Source organism: Lycorma delicatula, chromosome 7, assembly GCF_047948215.1.
Source record: "Lycorma delicatula isolate Av1 chromosome 7, ASM4794821v1, whole genome shotgun sequence".
NCBI lineage: Eukaryota > Metazoa > Arthropoda > Insecta > Hemiptera > Fulgoridae > Lycorma > Lycorma delicatula.
The window spans coordinates 14,790,544-14,810,589 of NC_134461.1; the positions used below are offsets into that span (position 1 = coordinate 14,790,544).

The 20,046-nt window shown below is 28.4% G+C and overlaps 1 protein-coding gene across 19 annotated transcripts in view; it reads left to right on the forward strand.

Moving 5' to 3' along the window:
• LOC142328256 (uncharacterized) overlaps positions 1-14,633 on the forward strand; it is a 164,649-nt gene extending 150,016 nt beyond the window's left edge. For 15 of the 19 annotated variants that reach the window (XR_012757248.1, XR_012757245.1, XR_012757246.1 and 12 more), the window contains 3 exons: positions 1,458-1,589; positions 10,028-10,140; positions 14,402-14,633. Coding sequence is in view for 2 of the 19 variants with exons in the window: in XM_075371924.1 (XP_075228039.1) it covers positions 1,458-1,544 (87 nt within the window). In the remaining 17 variants the exon portion in view is untranslated. Of the gene's footprint in view, positions 1-1,457; positions 3,896-10,013; positions 10,141-14,401 lie in introns of those variants that run through there. The other 4 variants (XR_012757247.1, XR_012757260.1, XM_075371924.1 and 1 more) reach the window with 4 other exon arrangements.
• Positions 14,634-20,046: the final 5,413 nt, after the last annotated feature.

The window sequence follows — 20,046 nt, forward strand, 5'->3', positions numbered from 1 at the left end:
AATAAGTAATTTTATGTTAACTACATCAAACGCACAACGAAAATCTTTATAAATTGCATCAAGATAATAACTGTCATTTAGCACATCAACAATATCTTCCAAATATGCACTTAAGTTCATTTGTCTAATTTACTTTCCAAAAAAACCATGTTGTTCAGAACTATAAGTTACTGTATTCAAGGTCTAATTTTTTCTAACAAACTAACTTATCCAAGAGTTTAGCGAAAAAATTGCATTTGCTGATAGGACAATCATTATTGATATCTGAATGTCACAACTAGGAAAAACACCAGTATTTAAATAACGATTGAAGAGCTTAGTTAAAAGTGAAGCGATCATTATTGTTAAATCTAATTTCAGTCTAGGAAAAATCAGTGTAGATACTTCCAAATTTTTTAGCAAAAACTTCTACAATATCAACACCTTTATCAGCATACTTATTTTCAAAACTAATAAGAGATGGATAAGATCTACTGTTGTCATTTTTATTAGCAAATTTTAAAAAATCTTTGGGATCAGTATATAAAGATTCCTCAAGTTTAAGAATATAACTTAATAATAAATCTTTACGACTAAGAGTATTACGTACAATTTGTTCTTAAATAATTCATAATAAGTAGATCTACATTGTTTTTGAAGCTTATTAATAATTCTGGTTATAAGTTCACTAGAAAGTCACTTATTCTTTTATGTTTACTATTATTTATTAGTATTTTCACTAGAGAAAATTAATTTTTTTTTATAAGTACTTTTGGTACATATGTATTAATATATGGTTGCAATTCCTCAGCAAAAATTTCTATTATCATGATCAATATAAATCCCAGTCAGCATGGTATTTTTTCATACACTACAAAATCAATTTCCATGTTCCACACACAAGCTTCAGACTTATATGTTGATATATAAAAAATAAAATAATAATAAATAAATATTGTTTAGAATCAAACTCTCATTTAGTAAATGTTGAATCTTACAAAATTAATATTTTTGTAATCTGATATGTATTTATCACTTATAAGTAGAATTCAAAATTTTAGGTTAGATTATCTCTAAAATATTATCATATGAAATATGAATGCTGTCTGTAAAATTGGAAAACTAAATGAAGTGAATTACCGCAGCAGTTTATGAGTTTATTTGATTGTAAATGATTAGATTTTGTTGAAGAATCTGTAAGGTGAAGAGCTAAATTTGGATGAAACCTGGCACATTAAAGTCACTTAATAATGATAATAATTGAACTATGGCTGCACTGTTAATGTATCTGGTAAGTGAATTAGAGATAGTTTTCTCTTCATAATAAAAATGATGAATTATTAATCATAATTATAATAATTAATTTTTTTTTTAATTTTAATTAAAATATAATTATTTTTTATTTTAATTTAATAATTATTCATAACAAAATATCATAAATATACTTTGTAGCATTCATTTTTTGTTTTTTGTTACAGCAGAAAGATTTAATGAGACTGAAGGAGGAACCGCTTGATATTAATAGTGATATTCCAAAAGATCCTGTAGCAATTGAAGATTGCTAAAGGAACTTAGTTAAATCAGAAAATGTAAAAGTTGAAAATGAAGAGGTAAGGATGTTAGATTTTTCATACAGGGAACACCAATTTTCCAGATTTAGCCCTCTAATTACTCCAGCCCATAGCTCAGTCCCATAAAGCAGTGTGGTGTACGTCACTCCCATAAGTAACCTTCTATGATGCAGGGTCGGTCTGCCACTGTTTGGGAGGAGGCGAGTAGTCAGTCTCGCAGTCCTGTCAGATTTTTTAGCCCCTCTATGGCTTGTATTCCAAATCTTAGCCTATCCACTGTTTTACTTTTCCGTCACTTATAATATCTGGCCCTTAAACGTTACAGATTTCCTTGTACACTTTTGGCGCAGAATTATCTTTTGCCATTAAGAATCAGGAATTGTAACGATCATTATAAACAGATTAATATAAACAACTAACATCAAAATGACTAGCTATTGCTGCTATCAGCTGAATATCGATTGAATTAACTAAGTACGCAAGCGCCATTTATTTAAATCACCTGTACAGGAGGCAAATTCAAAACTGACCTTACTTTGAAAATACGCCTTTTATATATAGACGCATTTTATTCAATGGGATATGCTGTCGATGGTAAATCTCAATTTGTTATAGAGATCTAGTTTACGTTTCTACAGGCGGCTTAAGAAAATTTGATGTTCCCTGTAGAAAGTTAGCGTATCATTTAAATAACATTAATACTAAGTATTTGGATTTTTTTTGAGATCGTTTTACAATAAACGCTTATGTTATCAATAAATTACTAAAATCAATTTTTACTTAAATAATTTCCCTCTAGTGATCTGACTACAGCGATCCTTTGGGCTTTGTAATTATATAATTGTTTTGAAGCAAAGGCTATTGTCATTCTCCTCTTACCAAATTCCACGTGAGCATATATACCTCTGGTTTAGATATCTTGATGGATACTGTTGTGGCTATGACAAAGGAGACATTATAAGCTAAGAAACTCTTATATGGTACTGAAGCCGAGTTTCTATAATTTTTTATAGAGGTTTATTTTTTCTGACTGCTGTTTAAATGTGTAACATAATAACGATCTAATATTCACTTATACCATGTAAAGAACTCAATGGGCAACTTATTTTTCACCTGCACAATATTCAATTGTACATTGAATAAATGTGTCAACCGTACCTGTTTACGCCAATGTGTAAAGTAGCTTTAATTCAACTTATAAGAGAGTGTCCCATTGGTGAACTGTTTTCTCACCAATTTATTTCAAATAAAATTTTCTTTTATAGTAACAGTATTAAATCGTAGATGAAAATTTTAATTAAGAAGTTTTTGAAACACTGAAATTTATGCATTCCCTTCAACATAATATATAAATATAAGCTCAGCTGATTTTCATTTATGCCTTCTTTATTGTGCTTTATTTTTTGATTATTTTTTAAGATTTAGTAACTTTATATTATTTCATGTGTTTACATCTTAAATAATTAATAAAAACTTTTTATTGTTAAAAAAAACATTTGATTCATAATTTTACAAGTTGTTGTTAAGCGGCCATTGTGTGAACATCGGTTAGTGATGTGAACATTTCGTTTTGTTTCAAGTGTTAATATAAATATGCTTCTCTTTGTGTTAACATAAAATAATTATTCTGCGAGAACAGTAAGTAAAGAACTTAAGTGATGTAATTATTTAAAGATGAACCTTTTCTTTTATGAAATGTACATTACAGTTGTTACCATTGAACATAATTGGAAAAAATTGTCTATAATTCTGTACCTTACAGCATTATTTTCAGCTCTGTCATAGCTGTAAAAATATCTAAGATAATAGATTTAGAAAACTAGATTTAGTTAGAAAACTGAACATCTGAATGGATTTATGTGTATGTTTTGAATTAACTCTGCGAATATTTTTTGTTATGTTTAATACGTATGAATCTTTGTTTTATGGCAAAAAATCTTTTAAATATTATGTTTGTGATTTTTCTTCTTCATAATTTAGAATGTTCCATTAATATAAAAGGAATTTATGTAGCCATATATAAAATTCACAATTGTGAGACTACATTTTGCGTAACTGAATAGCAAGATATTAATGTTTTTCATTGTACAGTAATAGTCTGTTAAATAATAAGGTAATTTAATGATATACTTTGTGTATGTAAAAGAAATATTAAAGGTAACAAACAAATTTACCTATATTTTAAATTAAAGTGTTGTATATAAATATCGTACATGGAGATTTTGTGCAGTCTTAACAAAGTATTAAAATGTGATAATGTATTTATGCAGTTTTTATAAATATGGTTATATAATTTTGATTTTATTCTGTCAAAAAATAAAGTTTAATTCTTTTGGCAAAAACGAGCTGTGTCATTTTATTTTGTAATTTTTCCCAACAGTACCGTTCATAGAATTTTAGCATTATATCTTAAATTATTGTTCGATTGATAGATTAATGGTATTTCATTAAAGATTGAATGCACTAGTCAAGTTTTGTAATCATTAAAATAAAACTAAATAAACATAGTACAAAGTAAAAAACTTATGTAGAAAAAAATAATGTAAATTTTACAACATGACTAATGAAGTTCATCGATTTGATGCACAAAAGGATAGCATGTATATTCCCTAATCCTACTTTAGATGACAAATAAAGCTGTTAATTTTAAGCACGACTGAAAGCTGGAAATGGTAAAGAAACAAAAAAAAAACAGATATATTTAATCGCTGATTTTCCTGAGATAAAGAAAAATGGAAAGTACCTAGAAGATTCATGAAGAAATGGAAACAAATTCTCTGATAATCAGTTGTATGATTCTCTCATAAACAGTTGTAAATCACAACTGCTTTACCAAACAGTTTTCACTACAATTTTACAATTTCTAGTTCTCCATACAAAAAAAAAAGTAACTAAAAATGCATGTATATTAAATTAGTTTTAAAAATAACCACGCATTTATAAAAAAAATTTTTTTTTTTGTGAAAATTGAGTTTTGTACTTATATCAGAGTAATTTTTTTTTCATCTTTTATTTTGTATTTATAACTTTCGTCAACAAAGTAAAACTATTAAATACGAGTGTAAAAATAATGTGTCTTTATGGTTCTACTCTACAAAAAATTCTTTATATTTAATATCAATTAGAAGATATTACTGTCTTATGAGACAGGTACTGACATAGTCACAGCAGATTTCTTACTTGCACATATCTTGAATCGTATTATAAGCTGATTCCAAAATCACCAATTTGGGATTATTTTAAACCAGATTACAGTTTTTGTTTTAATTCCCACAATTAAATATGAAAATATTAAAGCAGCTTTAATTCAACTTATAAGAGAGTGTCTCATTATACTTTTTTTAAATAAATTGGTGAACCGTTGTAGATGAAAATTTTAATTATAATTAAGAAGTTTTTCAAATACTGAAATTTATGCATTCCATTCAACATACATATAAATATATGCTCAGCTGATTTTCATTTATGCTTCTGTATTGATTATTTTTTAAGATTTAACTCTGTATTATTTCATGTGTTTACATCTTAAATAGTAATAATAAGAACTTTTAATTATTAAAAAAAAGAAAAATATTTTGAGATTGTTGTATTGTTTTTTTCACATTCATAATTACACATGTTCATCTTTTCTCATTTCATTTAATTTTCTATGTATATGACACGATTATGTAAAAAACATTTTTGATACAATTTTTCTCGAGTTTGTATTAAGCAGCTATTGTGTATGTGATCATTTCATTTTGTGTTAAAGAATTGAACACCTGAATGGATTTATGTTTAACTCTGTGAATATTTTTTGTTACGTTTAATACTTATGAATCTTTGTTGTGTGAGCTCTACGAATATTCTTTGTCATGTTATAATCCGTATGAATCTTTGTAATATCTTTTGAAGTCATACATATGAATCTTTGTTGCATGTCAAAAATTATGTTTGTGATTTTTCTTCTTTATAATTTGGAATGTTCCATTGATCAAAGGAATTTATGTAGACATATATAAAATTCACGATTGTGAGATTACATTTTGTGCAAGTGTAAGATATTTTATTTTAATTAAGATTATAATGTTTTTCATTAATATCTTAGTGATATTAACAGTGATTGTCTGTTAAATAATAAGGTATTATTATTATATAATCCTTTAAATTAAGGATTGTTGTATATAAATTTCACACATGTAGATTTTGTGCAGTCTTAACAAAGTATTAAAATGTGATAATGTATTTATGCAGTTTTATAAATATGGTTGGTTATACAATTCTGATTTCATTCTGTCAAAAAATAAAGTCCAATTCTTTTGGCAAAAACGAGCTATGTGAAATTTTATTTTGTAACTTTTCCCAACAAATTAAACTCCATGTAACTTTTCATGTTGCTTGATAAAGTAGGTAAGTTTTTACAGATAAGCACTACCTTCATTGAGATCTAATCAGTGGAAAAATTTATCATTTAGTATTAATCATTTATAATAAACAATCGTTGTAACAGAAAGAATTACATGATTTATTTGAAAGTATCTTCCTCATTTAACAAATAAAATTAGTGAGTTTTAAATTAATTTTGTTCATATTTTAGCATAATATAATTTAATAAATATAATATATTTTTATATTTAATATAATACATTTTAATAAATGTAGGTTTCAACTCACCTACTTAATGATGCACAAGATTTGACACTTTCATGTGGCGATGACATAAATACTGCTTCAACTGTTTCTGCATATCCTAAATATTTTTTTTTTAAGTGTGTAACACATTTTCTGATATGATTTTACCTGAAAGTATAATTTATGTTCCATTTATCTGGGAAATAAAAAACTGGCAATTTTTTTTCTTATATATAAATGTATACTATTGATTCGGCAATGAGGAAATTTAAATATAGATAATTTAGTTTTTGAATATTCTGGAATATAGTAAGCAACAAGTTATTAAATTTTATTTTTGGTGACAGTTCTATTTATTTAGTTCTATGTAACTTTGTTTTAACAAAATTATAAATTGAATTAAGGCTTACCTTTAAAATTGAGTGAGACTTCATGTTGTCTTCTTCATCGGTCAAATATGTTGTATCATATCGTTCTGCTAAACTTACCAAAATGCAGATGATATTCAGCCCTACAGACAACACTGCACCACAGGAATGTAGAAATCATCTCAGAGAAAACCGTAATCGGTCATTCTTGCAACTTATGTTACAAGCGCTATAACCATGATAAAGACTGGGTTAGTGTAGAACAACAAATTAACATGTCTTTCTGTATTGAAACAATGTTATACAAATTACCTCAATTCTGTAAGGGATATAATGAATCATGTATACAATTAAAATGAAGTAGGCTGAATTATAGATACTAAAGTATTATTCCTACAACAGTAAATTAAGTTGCGGATAAGTTTTAACAGGTGAAAAACGTAGTAAATATAGTAACACAGAACACACATTTTATGATTAGAACTAAATTTTATTTAACTCCACTTAAAACAACTTATTAACACTCGTGTCTAATTATGACCTGTGGCCAGCAAAAAAGAGGGGTCTGCTTGTTTCAAGAATTCAAGTTTCAAGTTATTAATTAAATTAATCTGTCTGTGGTTTTACCTTTTCTCAAAATAATTAAAACTGATAATTCTGAAGCGGTTAATAAATTAACATTTTTTATTTATTTTTACTGTTTTTCTATCTTTGCTGAGCTAAAATATTTTTTAACTGCAAATAAGAAACGTTAAAAATAAATTCATTATTATAATTATGTGAACACATTTATATTGAGTTTGGCATCGCCCTACACCAGAGATTGAAATGATTCACTTTAAGGAATATTTTTTGTCTGTGATTGCTATTCTTGTACGGAGTTTCACTGTATTAACTGTGTTCCATATAATAAAAACAATGGTACCAGAAAGTAATTAATTAAATAATTATTAATTCATTCTCTTTAATAATTACAACTATTACCAGATTGCTCGTAAATTACTTTCTTTTCTACACAGTTCCATATATTGCTGTATATTGTATTTGTATATAAACTGTAAATATTCAACATACTGCTGAATTATTTTATGATATTAACCCTTCCACATATTTTGAATGGAAGAGACACTTTTATAGAAAATGAAGGATGAAGTTTAAACCAAGTTTTAATGAATCGGGAATGATAAAATGATAATTTATACGTGTGCAAAGTAAACTGACAAATATAGTTCCCAAAACCCTTGCAGAAGGCCAACATTTTTAAATGCAACCGGCATCGCTAGTACTCCTGAACCAAGGCTTGATTTGACTACATGTAATAAAGCTTCGATATCTCTATAAAAATACAAAAATAACTTTCAATTAAATATGAAAGTTAATTAAAGAATTAGTACATACATTCATACTGTGAATATAGATCACCTGTGGTGATCTATAAAAATGATGTAAGCTATTTCTATTTAGTTAGATAACTACATACTATTGAATTTGTGAGTTAATGTAGTGACAGTTCACATCAAAGATAGAGTTGTATCAAGTCTATGCAAGAGAACTTTATGGAGTCACACTTGGACAAATGGTTTTTATAGGTTTATTTTGCGCTTTATATGATACATTAATAATACTGGTCCTAGTGGAGTTGTATCTCTTTATCCCTACTTTTGTCAATTTTACCAAATAAAGTTTTTTCTTGTCTTTAAATTTCAGATAAAAATTGTTAACACATGGCAAACTGAATTTATGTTTATATAATTAAATGTCACAGAAATAAAATTAAAAAAAAAAAATTAACCAATTGTACTTGAAATATTGATATATGGACAGTTTTATTCAATTGATACAAAAATCAAGATATTTTACTTTTCTCTCTCTCTATCTCTCTCTCTCTCTCTCTCCTGCCCTCTGATATGATATCATAATGAAATTAACTGTTTCAGAGAATTAAAGAATTTTGAAAAGTAGTGAAAAATTCATTCATTTAGCTAATACCAGAAACAAAAGTAGGTTATATTGCATTGTTTTATTTTATTATTTTTTTATGTAATAAAACATCATGGTATTACGCTTAAGATTTTAATTATACTTAAGATTATAAAAATTGAGCAGCAACGATCTTTATTATTTTTTTTTTGTTGGAATTATTAAATTAAAAAAAAATCTGTGATAATCAATTCATCTAATCATTTAAATTGCTCTTTAAAGGGCAATTTAAAGAAAATGACAAACAGATGAATGACAATCATCTTTTCATTCTCTTTAAATTACCAGTAGTTAATTCTACACTTAAAAAAAAAAATTAAAAATAATAAAAAGAATGCCCTGAGGTAGATCATCTCCATATCTGGAATATACCATCTGGGGCAATAACAGTTATACGTACTAAACATATAGCTGGGTAGCGGGACTCCAAATCTTTTCCTCGAAAATGTGATCGTTCTTTTTTAATAATGCTGATCTTACTTTCAACTTCAGATCGATACACAGATCGGATTTTGGAAACTGGTTTAACCATCTTTTGTGCTGGTGATATAGCGACCAGGGTTGAAGCTGTAGTAGACACCTACTACAGCTTGAATTGATCTCTGTTACACAACAGAGATCAATTCATTTCTCACTGCCCACTGCGATGGCAAGCTTGTAATAAGGTGTCCATTTGTGTCGGTTCATAGGGCTCTCTGGTCTCTGCTTTGACATGCTGGTTCCACTGGCATACTGGGTTGGACATCCGGGGTTGGTAGCCCAAATATGGGGATGTACCTGGTGGCTACCCTTGTTACAGAAGGGATCATTTTAATATGTCCACTTCTTAACAATTAAACATGACAAAGGGTTCATGTAAACACTCATTTAAAATCATCAGTAACAATTATCATTAACAATCATCTTAACAATTAAACATGACAAAGGGTTCATGTAAACACTCATTTAAAATCACCAAACAGAATCGATCTTCAATAGCTGTGAAGGATATACTACAAGGAATATCTCTAAAGTAAAGGCCATTGGGAAATTTAACATTTAAGTACTGTAAAAGTAAGTTTTAAAAGCTATTTTCTTCAAAAGTATAGAATGACGGTAATTGTTATTGCAAATCTAGATCCACTTGAAACTTGAATTGTCTATATAAAAAATGACTGAAAAATCTGTTATGTGCTTCGTGTAGACTTTGATAATTATAGTGTAAGTGATTGTTCCAATGAAGATAGCAAACTTGCAGAAGAACTGAATGCATGATTCTAATTTAAGTAAGTTTTTTGATTAGTTGCAATTAAAAAAATAATAACCTACATTTAATGTAAAAAAATACAGTATATATAATCAAGTACTTTTTTGTAATCGGTTAGCGTTTTAATGTGATAAGTAAAAAATATGCGTGTAAGAAATCTTAACATTGTTATTTTAAGTACTAAAGTAAATAGCTCATTGTTATTTATTTTTTTGAGTATGTAGTATAGATTAAAACTGTATAATGAATTATTGTCAGATTTTTATTTTTAGGTATTTCTGCATCATCTTACTCCTCTTCAAACACTGTCAATGTTTACTGCACTCTGGCTGACAATACTTGATTTTATGGATAAATATATGCATGCTGATAAAGTGATCATTTGGTAAGTGAAAAATTAAACTGACTATCGGTGATACATATGCAAGTCAGGAACATCTTACTTAGCCATTTGTCACTCAAAATCTCATTTCTCATTTCTCATTTTGCTATGGTTTTTGAAAGCGTGTGGATAAGTTTATCATTAGTGACTTTCTACAAAACCGTTTTTCTGATCGCTGTTAGGAATTCTCATAATTTGTTGTTACGGATGTAAAATTTTTATTTTAACATTAGGTTTTATATCATCTTTATATTTTTTATTTAATATACAGCATTTTACATATCTTTAATTTGTATATATATTTTCTACTGTTTGTTACGTTAATCAAACCGATGTTATATGATGTGTATCTTATTCTGTTATAGTTAACGATCAGAAACATAGGTTAAATAGTTTTCTGAATCTTGTTTTACGGTCTGATGTGTATACTGTATAATGTTTGTCTGTATAGTACGAGGCCATACCCGAGTCGCTGTAGAACATGGTGAGGAGTATTCACCTCTTTGGACAGTTACATGGGACAAAATTAATACATTTCTTCCTACCCTTAAGGATGAATTATTCAAAGCTCAAGCTCAACCACGTAATCTTATTGATTTTTAATTAAATATTGAGCACAATATTTACTTAAGTAATCTGTACACAGTTTTTACCGACTGATCTTAAAAAATAACTCTTATATTTCTCAGATGTTAAGGATGTAAAAATTAATTTTGTTCAGATTAATGTAGTAGGCTATGAAAAACAAAAAAAAGATTAAAAAAAATTATTCTAAATTTATATTTAGAAGAAAGACTACCTAAAAATTAAGCTTTTCTACATAGATTTGTAATGTGTACAAAGAAGAAGAGTGCATTAAAAGGATTAATCAATTTCTTGTTTTGCACTACCTGTCAGTTTTTCTTTTATCTCATTAGCTGCTAAAGTACGATCAACTTATCATTCCTATGGATGTGATGATATCAGTAGGTTAATGGTCAGTCGATGGATGTAAACTCACTATTCAAAAGTAAACAATTTTTATATGAAATAGATTGTGTAAAAATGTACATGAAACCAAACTTGAAGTAAATTTGGTATTCTATTCTTTAATTTTTGAATGGATTAATGAAATGTAAAACCACAGGATGAAATTCTGTATTTAATAAATGCTTTAATTGAATTCCCAGAAAATTGTTCGCTTAAAAAATGAGTAAAAGAAATTGAAAACTATTTTTTTTATAACTGAGGGACTGATATTGAGTTTAAAATACTCAGTCGGCATACTCTGGGAAAACTTATTAAAATAAAGACCACCTAAATACTCAATTAACCATCTAAAAATTTCATCCTGTCAGATTGCTTTAGTTGAGAAAGCTCTTAATTTAATTAAATTTTTACATATTGTTGTCTAACCGAATAAATGTGTTAAGGATATTAGGATTGAAATACAGAGAAAGAAAATTTGTTTAGAATATGTATAAGAATTCAGTAGCTGTGAGATAAGATAGAGATCTAGAAAGGTAAGCTGAAATTTAGGAAAGCCAAAAAACCTTTTCTCAGACATATTAGTCTTATCACCTTTCCTATTCTATTTATTTTTAAAAGAAACAATTGAAGGAGAAATTTGATAACAATCAATCAGGAAAGAAATAGAAAAAATTAGATACCAACAAGAAAGAAAATAAAGATGTTGAGATTCAATATTGATATTGCTGAAACAAGAAACCAGAAATTCTTTCCGGCTAATGGTGAATCAGAGGAGCGCAGATTTTGAAGTGCTAGATCTCCCTTGGATCTCTGAATTAATCTTGAAGCAGAATGTTTTATTGGATACTTTGAATCCCAGTGCCACGTTTGCTGTCTTCTTCAATTCTGAAAAGGCTTACAAATTGACTTGCTGAATAGAATGGGATGTAGATGGCAATTTTCTGGGCTTCATAGTAAGATTCCTTGAGAACAATGTTTTTAACTTCAGAACCATTTACACTGGAAAATGTACCTTAAAGTACTGATGTTCTATAATTTTATTTTCTTTGGCTGTAAACAACACTATAAAATTTATTAAAAACCGCCTTCATGTGTTCATTATATGTAAATGATTTAACAGCCTACATCCATCGACAGCTGCAAAACGTTTGCTTCAAAACTTCATTTATGAACGAGTCATAAGGTGAAATTATCTAAATTAACAAAAAAATCTCAGTATGAATGCATTGCCTGAATTAAGCGTGTAAGAGAACTCAAAATTCAGTGTTTAAGACATTTTGATAGGTTAACAAGTAACAGCATAATATTTACAGTAACAGCTTTTGAGGTGCAGATGAAATGTGTACTTAAATTTTACTGAATCTTGGTAATGTCTAAGTTCAATTAGTAGTTTACTCCTCAGAGTGTACAATTCTTGGGATGTTGGATCACCATTCATAAAATTTTATTTGATTTGCTACCGGATCATTCCTGTCTAGTCAAATAGTAAGCTCTTTAATGAAGAATGGTGAGCCTTTCCCTCTCTGGTCGAGTCGGACCAATAATGATTTACATGCATCATAAAGGGACAATCTTAGCATCTTCTGTGTGATTTTGTTTTTATTTTCCAGTCTTAATCCACAGATTCCCATTTAATTTAGTTTTATGATTATTCAAGCTCGGGGAATGTTTGTTTTATCTTTCCTTAGTATGAAACTAAATAATGCTACATTTACTGTTCATTAGTATATTTACTTAGGTGATTAGTTATAAGAAAAACAGACAATAAGCGTGTAGTATTACAGAATTTCTGCAATAAAGATACTTCTTTATAAGGTGAAGCGATTTACATTGATGGATTTAACCAGAGCAGTTACATTAGATATTCATTTATGGCATATTTTCTTGGATACAGATTTTATGTATTTGTCTTACTGGTGCAAGGATGCAATAAATCTTTCAAAAAAAAATATATACTGTAGTTTGAAATAAGCTCTACTTGAGAACGTTGATACAAACTACCAATTCTTGGAAAGTGCAGGCCAAAGAAGAACGAAGAGGTCTTTGGAAGAAGAAGAGGAAGAAGATGAAGAAGAAGGAAGACCAGCCACTCGTCTCAACATCACGGACTGGAGTCCGGAACAGAGCCCAGCAGAGATGCGTCCTGAAGGGCAGCCATACCAGAAGCGGATGAAGAGCTTCTACACAACCTCTCCTTTTTAAAAAACTTACAGTAAGACAAAATAACCCAGCAATTGCGACTCCTCCGGAAAAGGGGACGCATTGCTCCCTCCTCATAGCTAGTGCCCCGTTGTGGCGTATTCCTGCTAGCCTATTAAGAGTTAGCACCGAAAGGACTTCAGTGGACGGTCTGAAGGGGAATTACGCGGTCGGCCCATGAAATGGGTTCGATAACACTGGTTCAACAACGGATTGGAATGCAATTAAATCCGTCTTAAATTCACTAAAATAACACAAAACTTGAAAAATTAGACCCGAGATATAAAATAACCCTTTTAAAAAACCAAGCCCGATTAGAATCATCCAGCAGCAAGGGACTCTGTCCAGGTTCTGCGATAAAGTAGGGAGTAATAAACTCCCGCCAACTTTGCATTCCATTCCATTGATACAAACATATATCAAAAAAAAATATTTTGTTATCGAGTTACAGCTAGTGAAAGATTTTTCCTGTATTTCAGTTTTCCTGGTGAAATGAGTTCATACTGAAACTTTCTGGCGTTAAACCGGATGGTTTTGTATGACTTTTAACCTCAAAAATCAAATAAAATTGATCACAGAACTGCATTTCCTGCAGTTTTCATAATATTTAACATAAAACAGAAAAAAATAGCTCTATATACATGCATATATCTTCTTAGAGCCATCTCTTAACCTAAGTAGACCGTCATAAACTATTCTTAATTTTAGGTGGTTGTTGTAAATAAATAAATGGAGAACTTAAATCTTCAGTCGTTAAAACTTTTCTGAAATATATTGACGGAAAAAATATGTTGCTGTTAAAATATCTTAAGAAATTTGAAGGAAACTAATTGGAAAACAGTTATTTACTTTAGTTCTAGAAGTACCGTTATTCAAATATCAGTTTGATAAACATAATTGGTTTGTTATAAATTTTATGTGTGTGTGTGTGTTGTTTCTTACACACTTATTTATTTTTTAGTATAATTTAGTATTTAGTACGATTCAGTATAATTATTTATTTTATTTACTTATATATCTATTGTTGTGTACCTACTTTTATTATAACTTATGTTGTGTTCATGAATTGGCTTTAACTTAATGGTTTTATTTACAGGAATATCAAGCATGCCATTATTGTTAACTGCTAATCTGCTGGAGAATTCAACTTTACTACAGTACCTGTATTAGCACCACCAATAATTATAGATATTTTTAATGAAACTTAGTTGTTCAAAGGTTTTTATTGTAAATTCAAATAATGCATTTAGCGACATGAAGTGTAAAACAATTTTGAATGTAATTATACATGATGGTGTCTGAGTACAATTATATAATTTTTTAAATGATTTTGCCTATATATTTTAAATATAAACACACACTTACTTTTCTTATATATTTTAAACATTTAATATTTTTAAGTAGAAGTGATTCTGTCAGAAAAGAATATGTATACAATCTTAAGTTAAAATTTATTTTTCATATCATGTTAAAGACAGATTACTTGTGTTAATAATTCATATTTATCTTAAACTATTTCAGTGACATATTGTAGAGGTTATGATAATGATAAAGTTATTAAGCGGTAAATGTTATCTATGTATGATTTATTTTCTTCTCTGGAAATTTACATAATGCTTGTAATGTATATTGCATTTATGTTGTACAGTAAATTACGTTTGCTTAATCTTTATTATAATTATTGAAACTAACCTATAAAAATATTTTTAAGTCCTCGCCTGCACTTTTACTTTACTTAGAAAGCTGTACAAAGATTTTCAAGATATTTCTCAATTAAATATATTGTTTTACAACAGAAAATTAAGTCGGGACTATATACCAATACTTTTGTATACTTTTGATTTTTTAGCGGTCCTGATTTTCAGGGCTTAAAAACTGATGCGCATTAATTTCATTTGTGCGATTCATCTGGAAAGGGTCATTATCAGGTATTATTTTCTCATCAGATTTCCTACCACAATGTGAAAGTTCCTACCAGTCAGTGGCTTACTGAATCTTTATAGACAAGAAAAAAAAACATTCCTACTGCACCTTTTGCTCTATGTTAAGCTAATTCAGAGACTGCCACTGGATTGTTCCAGCTCTGCTTCTAGACAAGGCACTAGTGTTCTAATTAGGTTTTAAAAGATCTTTGCTTAATTAAATGAACACAAACAATTAAAATCATACATGCTGTTCGTACTTGTTGTAAATAAATATTACCTTTCAAAACCCGATTTGAACACCTACATTGCAACCAGTGGTAGCAACACAACATTCAGAAATCCCAGCATCAATCTCTAAAGAAACAGAGTTCCACCCCTCAGTCATAACCTTGAATCTATTAAATTCTGCAATGTTTCTGCTAAAGTTTAACTCGCTGTATAATTTTTCCAGTTGGTTCTCCATTTGTGCAAACAGTTGGGTGGCTGCAAACTAACTAGATTACAATTGATCTGGCCAACAATTTTGAGAGTTTTTTAAGGTACGTCTCGCAGAAATGTTTGTACTAGTTCTCTCTCTATTACCTCGCATTCAAATACTGTTTGGGAGGATTAGGTAGAGTAGAGGGCTCAAGTGAAAATTATTTGATGTTTTTTTTTTGTAGCATCTTCATATTATTTTTTAAAACCATTTTAATTAATTTATAGCATTATTGTTTAAACTGCAGTAGAATATTGCTCAGTCAAGTTTATATAAACGGACCATACCTTGGATAACTAAATGCTCAGGTAACAGTTTGGCCCCATTAATTTTGGTTTAAAAATAAATTTATGCTTAACATTTCCACAACTTATACTTATATTTTAAAATATTCTATAGTTAATAGTATGACATTTAAAGTGAATATTTGAAAGTAAAAGTAAAAATTACTCTAAATAAAAGTAACAAAAATTTATTATTTTACATTAAATAACTTTAAAAATCATTTTAAACGTTGAAAGAAGTCCTTTTACGACCTTGTTCTGCCATTATTCCATGCTTCTATCCTGCAACATTACGCAGCCACCATAGTGTCAATGAAGAATCTTACTGCTTTTAAATATTTGAGGGTAAATTAAATTTTATATTTATTTATAAAATAAATAAATAAATAATAATTTATTTTTTTATATTTATTTTTTACATTGTTCTTTATAAAAATAAATTCTATTAGTTTGTAAATTATTTAATTAAAAAATAAACTTCAAATAGCATGGCAATTACACTATTTGATTTACTGATTTAAATAGTAATTTTTTAAAGACAAAAACATAATTTATTAAGGGGAAAATGTGTTAGAATTTCTGATTTTATAATTTCAACAACTGCAAACATATATACAGTTTTGTGGCTTAATGTATAATATTATCTTGTAGTTTAATCTGTATTAAACCACCAAACATTTCCTGATAATGTAAATAAAAAACCTTAGTGCAACCAAATACCAACCACTTCTTATCTAAATAAACCTATTTAGCCATAAAATATCACAGTTATTCAGTGTTAAGGTGTATTTCTTTTAAACCTATCTAAACTTTTATGATAAGCATTTATTTCTTGCGGTATAATATTTTCATTCTGATGAAAATATTTATCTTTTTATTAGCACCTGCTAATAAAAAGTTTTATTTAGTTTATATTAATTTTATTATTTAATTTTAAGTCTATTATGTTATAAAAAATCAAAAATAGCAAAATGAATTTTTACAAAACAACTATGGGAGAATGGGTAAAGACTGATAAATGTGAAATTGTTGCAAGATTAATGACTGCAATACATTGCTCCAGTTATAATGAAGTAAAAAATGTTCTCGATTTTTCTAGAACATGTGGTAATAGTGAATTAATTGTAAATTGTCATTGTGGGGCAATGAAGGTACGACCATTGCAACTAGCATCATCTTTAAAAAATCAGCAGGATGCAGCTAATATTGTTATTACTTTTAGATCATGGTGCTAAGGTAAGTGAAATAAATTTTTATAATGTCATATATATTACTAAATTATGTTGTATTAGCAACTGTAATCTTTCTTAAACTGAGGGTGAAAATGGGAAATTTTTTCTACAATAGATTATGTATTAGCCGGTAAAACTTTACAATTGAAAATAATTGTTTAGCCCAATAAGTTAACATATTGTCACTTGCCAGCCAAAACTTCCCAAAATAAGCAAAAAACATCAAATAATGTTACTAATTAGAATATAGTACAATATTTTAAGGTGTGGTTTTATGGAAGTGTAAACACTAATAATCTTTAAATATGATTTTGACCGTTACAAACTTCTTAAAATAATTAACTCATAAATTATTTTTTTATCACGTAGGTAGTTTTGATCATATCTTGATTGGTATGGTAGTAAAAGATTATATATTGAACAGTAGGAGGTAGTACTGAATATTTATTGAGATACTGTGATTGATATCTGAATATAAATAAATATTTTTAATTTATTTAAAATAAACAAAAAAAAACACAAACATTTTAAAAGTTGAAAAAACTGACAATAAAGTAGTTGTTTTCCTGGTATTGATTATTTATTTTTACTTAGTGAAAAATAACACATGAAAAAAGTTTTGAAAAATCAATATTTTTTTACTTTTTTCTGCTCCCCCACCCACAAAATCACCTCCTAAAGAAAATTTGTTAATTTGTCTACGTTTACTACAATAAATGAGGAGATTAAAAAAATTCCACTGAAAATGTACAACCGATAAAAAATTATCTAAGATTTGTTTTTTTGGTGGGTGGGGGTAAATTATGATAAAATTTTATCGTAAATTAAAAGTTTAAATAAACAAAAAAAGGTTTTAAAAAATCAATATTCTTAAACTTTGATCAGCTCCCCTACCTCCAATATTGTCCTCTACATATTTTTTTTTGGGTCATTTGAACTAATACTACTACACCTTTTTCTTTTCTTTTTTCCTGTTTAGCCCCCGGTAACTACCGTTCAGATAATACTTCAGAGGATGATATGTATGAGTGCAAATGAAGTGTAGTCTTGTACAGTCTCAACATAACCACCAAAGAACACCGGTATCCACGATCTAGTATTCAAATCCGTGTAAAAATAATTGACTTTACTAGGACTTGAACGCTGGAACTCTCGACTTCCAAATCAGCTGATTTGGGAAGAAGTGTTCACCATTAGACCAACCCGGCGGGTAATACTACTACACCTAGGAAGACAAAAAAAATTGGGTTAAAAAATATGCAATAAATAAAAATAGCTTTTTTGATTTCTGAAGAAGGGAAGAATTTGGCGGGGCAACATTTTTTTTTTAAAGACGGTAGTTAAGCATGTATGCATGTACTGAGCAAGGTGGTGTTATGTTTGCAAAATTTTAAGAAAATTGACCCCAAAGAAACCCCACTTCCTGGAGATATTGACCCCAAAAATTTTACCAATAAATTGCTCATTAATACGAGTCTGTGCCAAATTTCATCAAAATCACTTTAGTCAAATTTTATTTGGCCCACCAGGCTGGTCTAGTAGTTAACACGTCACAAATCAGTTGTTTAACAGCCGAAAATCAGCTGTTAAAGCTGATTTACCAAAAAGGTAAAAACAAACATTGATCAGTTGTTTGCTTTATTTAACAGTTATTTTATTATTTAACAGCTGATTTTCAGCTGTTAAAACAACTGATCTGTTTGTTTTTACCTTTTTGTTTGTTTTATATGGCTTATTTTCTAATATATACACTTCCTTTAGTGTCTAACGAAAATAATGATTGTTTAACAATCGAAATGGCAATTTAGTGTTAGATTTGATAATAAATGTTTATAAATAGTTTATAAATATTATATTTATATTTATAAATATCATAATCATATTTCTTAATTTACATTATTAATGTTAACAGTTAGCATTGTTATATATACCTTTTTTGTTATAATTGTTGAATAATATGCCATCTTGGTTCAATACCTCCTTAGGTTTAATTCTAGATATTTTATTATTTGCTGGTTCATCAAATAAATAAAAATCTTTATTTCATTTTTAATAACAACTATAAAAGAGAAATTCACAGAAAAAAGGATAAGGAAAACAGAAGGTCAACAGCAAAAAGTCGTATCTGAATTTAATTCAAAATTCATGAAAACAGTAATTATAAAAGAAACAGAAAAAGAAAAGTAGCACATAGAATAATAAAACTTATTTATATAAATTGGTAGATAACTTCAGAAAAAAAAAGGAATAATGATCATGGTTGAAGCATAATTAAAATGGGGGTTATGATAATGATGTGGGGAGATAGGCCCTCAGCTTAATGACTTCTAACCTTGCCGGGGTAAAAGTATGGTAGTATATTACACCAAACATGTGATCGATTGTAAATTCTATGCGATACATAGTGGCATTAACCCCCCCCCCCTCCCACACCATAGCTAATATATATATATATAAAAAACTTAAAGACTAAAACAAAACTTAAACATTATAAAACTGTAGTTCAGCCAGAAGTCACCTACGGAAGCGAGACCCTTTTCAGAATCACTCAGAAAAACCGAATCGATAAAATTCTCTCTTAAAAGTTTTGAAGGGAGACCTACTGAATAAATTTCATTAATATATAGTTTCACCAACTAAACACAGAATTGAGTAATGTGAATTTGTACTCTTCAAGGAAGGTTTCAACCAATGAGGCCAATGATTCAAGAGTTTCAAACTACCGTCAACTGAAATTTTCTAACAAGTTTTAATTCTGTTCTATGCGCTTATTGATACAACGGATGGTTTGATTTCATATTTAAGTTAATCAACCCTACCTA